This window comes from Pezoporus wallicus, unplaced genomic scaffold (assembly GCF_028554395.1).
Source record: "Pezoporus wallicus isolate ANWC-B61680 ecotype Strahan unplaced genomic scaffold, APGP_CSIRO_Pwel_v1 contig_10160, whole genome shotgun sequence".
NCBI classification, from domain to species: domain Eukaryota; kingdom Metazoa; phylum Chordata; class Aves; order Psittaciformes; family Psittacidae; genus Pezoporus; species Pezoporus wallicus.
In genome coordinates this window covers 172,594-178,593 of record NW_026641390.1, presented here as the reverse complement: position 1 = coordinate 178,593, position 6,000 = coordinate 172,594, and the positions used below count along the sequence as shown (strand labels likewise).

At 45.5% G+C, this 6,000-nt stretch overlaps 1 protein-coding gene across 1 annotated transcript in view; it reads left to right on the top strand.

Moving 5' to 3' along the window:
- The first annotated feature begins 3,754 nt into the window (after positions 1-3,754).
- SLC7A5 (solute carrier family 7 member 5) overlaps positions 3,755-6,000 on the top strand; it is a 36,770-nt gene continuing 34,524 nt past the window's right edge. The window contains exon 1 of the mRNA XM_057423503.1: positions 3,755-4,619. Within this exon, the coding sequence (XP_057279486.1) occupies positions 4,019-4,619 (601 nt within the window). The 5' untranslated portion in view covers positions 3,755-4,018. The remainder of the gene's footprint in view (positions 4,620-6,000) is intronic.

The window sequence follows — 6,000 nt, the reverse complement described above, 5'->3', positions numbered from 1 at the left end:
TCATTCTTAGTGACTTCTGATTAAACACTTGAATATTTAATCCATGTTCCTCCATTCCAGAATTTTCACACTGAATGTTTAATCCATTTAATATTCTGGAATTTTCACACAGTGAAACACAGTTATACCACCAGGTATACCTGACCAGGCTTTTTTTGTTATGAATGGCTTGCTTTGATATTTTTACTGCAAGTCTGACAGGAGAGTTGTCTTCTGGCTCTGGAAGCTGTAGAAACAGAGATTGCTTTGATCTCATGAAAATATACTGGGGTTTACAGCACTGGAATTCCACACGGCTTACTTTTGAGGAAGGGTCCCTTTTTCTGCTCAACTTCATAGTTAATAGTATTTGCTTTGAAATGTGCATACCTTAATTTTGAATGTCTTAACTTGTATTTCTTGGTACATCTTTGCTTTTTTCTTTGTGCACCTTGTTTTCGTGGCAGTTATTACATTGTGTATTGTAATGTATGTTACCTGACTAATCATAATTTACTAAAATAATTGCCTTTGCAGATGACATATGTAAGGAATGCTTTTTGTTCTCTTAGGATACAGGTCTTTTCCCTTAGTTTTTACCTGATGTAAAGAAACTTGTAGCTGCTGGATTTTGAACTGTTACATTAGTGTGCAACTGTGCAATAAAAAACACAAGAGAAACCTGTGCCTGCATCTCGTTGTGTAATTAAGATCTCCAAATTAAAAAGTAGATTTTCTGTCAAGAAAATAATACAATTCCCCCTGAGAATGAACCGGTTCATTAGGAGTGGAGTCTAATCAGATGTCAGACACTGTGATACTTAAAAGCTCTGAAAGACTCTGCTGAACTGTATTATAATTGGAATGAAAGAACAATGACCCCTCTGTTGCCGCTGTACTGATGGGAGCATATTTAATTATTTCTTACATTCAGCCAGATGCAGCATGCCATCTAAAATGGCATTCCGGATTTTGAGGATATTTGCTGAACTCATTCATTTGCCACTGATCATTAAACCCGACCTGTCAACTAAGCTCCTTTTTCTGTTGTCTGATCAGTCTTGATAAAACTAAGCATTGATTTGATGTGTGTAGTTTCATTTTTAGTGATTGTGGCTACAAGCATTTTGGCAAATAACCCCCTCAAAACCTTTGAGTAAAATAAGTTACTTTCAGTGATAAGGATTGGCTAATCAGGTGAAATGAGTGTGGTCTGTCTCGCTGCTCAGCCATGCTTGAAGTCTAGTTATCCTATGGAAATGCTTAGCTGAATTCATTCAAATATGTTTTCACTTATTTTGATGGGAAAAGTAGATTACATTCCTGGTTAGGAAATTCCCTCCTGAAATAATTGTAGACAATACTATTATATATGGCCTCCCAAACCGTGCTGTTTGGAACATTTTGTGATAGGCAAAGCCATTTCAGTATCAAAAAAAGAGCGGCACGGATTAATAGTGAGGCCAGCTCCACTTTTATTGCTATTTAAGGATTCTAAAAGCTTCCTTCTCTTCCCATGCACTCAACAAAAAACCTTGTAAGTGCTAGTATTAGTATAGCTGAGACGTTTGGTAAAGAAATGGGTTATTTGGTTCCAGCAGGCTGTCTTAATTTTGATTAAGGCAGCTTTCTGATAAATGGTTAAGAACATTCACATTACTTCTAACAAATGGCCAATTTACTTCTGATACTGGCAATTATTTGTCTTTCTGACAAATAATTCTTTCCTGCTTTCTTTTTGATGTGACAAACTTGAAGTGCCTGAGTATTAGCATATGGAGAACTGATTGTATAATCCAATAGTCTTCAAAGATGCTGCAGAATAACTTGGGGGCCTGAAGAGAGTTAATGTTCATGGTTAGAACAAATAATAATACTTAGCATTTGTGAAGTGCTTTGAAGATACAAAGCACTATGTGAACACACCCTAACACCGTGGCTGTATTTCCTTAGTAGTACAAATGAAGAAACGGTTGCAGAATTAACGCCGATGGATTAATTTGCAAGACAGTCAAGTATGTGGTTGACTTCAAATATGGAAGTTCAGTGGCTGCTGCTCCACTGCTACTTACCTCAGAATTTCCAGGTGGAAATGGTGGCAAAACTGAGACTGAAGCCTGCAAATTCTTAATTGTCAGTCTGTTAAGAAACTCCCTTTCAGAGGAACTGGATGCAGGAAGAAAAAGGTCACTTGGTCCCATTCTTGGGAAAGTTAATGCAAAGCTCTGTAAATTAGGTTACTATGAGGTGTAAAATGCCAATCCTCAAACGGTTAGTTTGCCTTATGGGAAGAACTTCGTGTAGAGGGCTAGTGAGGTAAATCCATTGAACAATTTTGTTCACCCAACTATAAAAGTTTGAGCATTCATCCTAAAATCTCTGAAGCATACATCATATTTTCGTTCCAATCCTGTCCATATCCTGGATATGGGTAGGTACCTGGGGTTGCATTTTTTGGGGTGGTTTTTTTTTTTGGTGTTTTTTTTTTGTCCAGTTTTTATGGTCCTATGAACCTTTTCCCTAGGATAAAGTATGAAATACAGTAACAAGTAAATGTTGGTAAATCTTACATTGAGAAATAATCGGGTTAGGTTACAGCTGTCCTGCCTCTGTGTTAAGGCTAATGTTAAGCTTGCAAGCTAAAAGAAGACTTTGGGAAAATGGTGTGATGAAGAGTTTTTGCATTTTTTTTTTTTTTAATTTATTGCCATAGTCTTTGTAATCTCTTCAGAATCCCATTTATCTCCCTAAAAATCGGAAAAAACGTGCTCTATGCAAAGGTAATTTTTGTCTTAAGCTTTCTTCCACAGTACGGGTGCTGATATAACCAGAGAAGCAGTGAGCAGCTTCGGGCCTCTGGGCTGTTGGGGCTACCAGCCACCAGGTGTCAGGTTCTGATCAGCGCTTCAGAGGTCCCTGTCATGGTTGGCAGTGGTCTTGATGCCAATTACCAGGGCCAGGTACCTGAAAATGTTGCTAAAATGCTCAGTCTTTCCCCAGAATGTATATCGTGCATTTCTTCAAGGTATCTTGCAGGAAACACACCGTGCTGTCGGTACTGAAGCATGTCTGAGGCTTGCAGGGAAAGAGGATGGTCCAGGGAGGATGGACACACCAGCCTTGGGCTCCAGAGCTTGGGCGCAACTTGTGTGACACCAACTAACCACTTGCTGAGACACACCTCCTCCAAGGTACCACTTCTACCTCTCACTGGGAACAATCACTGAGAATCAGGGCTTCCAGCCTTTAGCCCCTGAATCCCACAAGGACAAGGAGTTGAAATTTGCTAAGGGATTGGCTCCTTAGGCACTACTGTGAAGCATCCAGTTAAGTCTCCTTGGATGCAAACCCTCTGCCTTCACTTGAGGTAGTGCAATATAAGTTCTTTTGCCTGCTTGGCAGATTGGTGAATTTATTTATTTGTATTTATCTCCTTTGTGACCTCGGTGTCCGAAATGACAGGCGGATTTCTGCAGTGTCTGCAGAAATGCAGATGATGCAGTGACAGTGCCTTGGCCTGTGATTGTGTACAAGAGGAGGGAGTACAGCAAGTGCACTGAAATCAGGTGGGGCTGACAGCGTGGTAATGGGGAAACATGGATTTTGCTGTATTTTAGGTTTACACATGCACAGACCGCTCTCCTTCATAGGAGCACGCAGCCCAGTCTGGGCAGGAGAAGGAGCGGTCACAAACCTCCTTCTGATAGCGAGGAACCGCAGCGCTGGGGGATGAGGAAAGAGGGAGAAGCGCTTTGGCCTCGCCACGCTTCTTTGGTCACTTGGGGAGAACGAACCCCGCGGCTGCCCGCGCAAGCTGCAACACCTCCCTTTCTCCTCCCTCTCCTCCTTCTCCTCCTCCCGGAAAGGCGGCCGGTCCCCGCTCCCCGCCTAGGCGGGAGGTTCACAGCGCACGCCGCCCACCGCCACCGGAACAAAAGGGGCGGCTGCATGGTGCCGGCGGAGCGCCGCGCCGCTCCGCCACCCGCTCCGCGTCTCGCTCTGCCGCCCGTCTCCGGTCCGCGTTCTGCACCGTGCCGCCATGTCGGGCAGCGGCGGCAACAGCAGCAACAGCGCGGTGAAGAAGAGGAGCCCGGCGGGCTCGGCCTCCTCGCTGGCGCAGCAAGAGGAGAAGCAAGTGATGGAGAAGATGCTGGAGGCGGCGGACGGCGGGGCGCAAGAGAACGGCTGCGCCCGCTCGCCCTCGCCATGCGCTTCGGCTGAGGGCGAGGGGGTGACCCTGCAGCGCTCCATCACGCTGCTCAACGGCGTGGCCATCATCGTAGGCACCATCATCGGCTCCGGCATCTTCGTCACCCCCACCGGCGTGCTGCGGGAGGCCGGCTCGCCGGGGCTGTCGCTGGTGGTGTGGGCCGTCTGCGGGGCCTTCTCCATCGTGGGTGCCCTCTGCTATGCTGAGCTAGGCACCACCATCACCAAGTCCGGCGGGGACTATGCCTACATGCTGGAGGTGTACGGCTCCCTGCCCGCTTTCCTCAAGCTCTGGATAGAGCTGCTCATCATCCGGCCCTCATCGCAGTACATCGTGGCTCTGGTCTTCGCCACCTACCTACTCAAGCCCGTCTTCCCCACCTGCCCTGTGCCCGACGAGGCTGCCAAGTTGGTGGCCTGTCTCTGTGTCTGTAAGTACCCGCAGACCCTCTGCTGTCCTGCCTGCCCCACGTGGATCTGTGCTCACCATTGCCTTCCCCCATAAGTCTGCCGGAACAGCCAGCTGCCTTTAAGCACATCACTTTATAGGAGATGAACAATCTCTTCTGCACTACACTGGCTTCCTGCTGTTCTTTTTTTTGGGGGGGGGGGGGGGAGGGGGGGGGCTGTTTTGGAACAGCGTGAGTAGGAAATACGTTCCCATCCCAAATAAATTAAGTAAAAAATGTCCAAAATACCAGTTACAGGCTGGCAAACCAATCTGATCCCTCTGAATGCACTGAGCAGTGTGTGATAAATGCAGCACGCATTTTGACTGTGTTCTGGCACGGGATTCCTCATGCTGTCCCTTGGGAATGTGTTGATGCAGGGTAAAATAAATCCCCTTTCATCACCACAGTGCTGAGGTGCTGCGGAAACCAGGATGGGCATTTATATGTAGAGGTAGGTGAGGATAACGTGCAGTTGGGAAATTATCTGTCGTGAGCAGCTGGTGCTGAACGTGGCCTGTGCTGCTGTGCCGGGCTGTTTTCAGCACCAGTTGTGAGATTAGATGATTCTCGGCTGTATGTGCACTGATACCATGCTTAAAACCTGTTTTGTTGGTGTTTTTTTGCTAGCAAGTGTTCTATCTCATGAGAATTTGCCTTGTGGAGAAGTTCAGTCATGCTGTGATGCGTTTAGGACCACTGATATTTGCCGTGACACACAGATAATCTCGCCTGCTGCAGTTTTTATCGTATTTCTGGTACTTTGAGGTCTGCAGTTTTGTCACTGAAGCCTCATTTTCTGTTCCTTCCGTTATTGCAGTGTCACCCCATCCAAATTCTTCATCCTTTAAATGCAAGACCATTTTCTGCCTTTCTTCCCTCATTTCCTATCTAGTCCATGTTGTACTCCACTGTTAGTTCTTTGTGCCATTGGAAAGATGTATATTGGGAAAAGATGTAATTTTTTTGTGAGGGCTTTATGCAACATATATTTGGTGTATGAAGTTACAGTCTGGTAATCTTTCGGGTTTTTTGAGGTAGTGTGGGAAGTTGTTTGTTCGTGCTGTCCAAGGGGACATTGTGTTAGATTCCTTCATCCTCTGAGGATCACAGGCATTCAAAAGCTGCAGCACATGGTTGTTATGTGAAGATAGATTGTCTGTAAATGTCTTCATACACAAACCCCCTGAGTCTTTGGTAGATACATTATATGGCCAGCTAGTAGACAGAGTAAGATAATAAAAGGTAGGGCAGCAAACTGTACTTTCTTTGGGCAAGATGAAAACTTCCCTATTCCCTAAATCAATTTTCAGGAAGGTTAGGGCAAGTAGACAGGCATGTGGACTTTCCAGGCAAGTTTTAA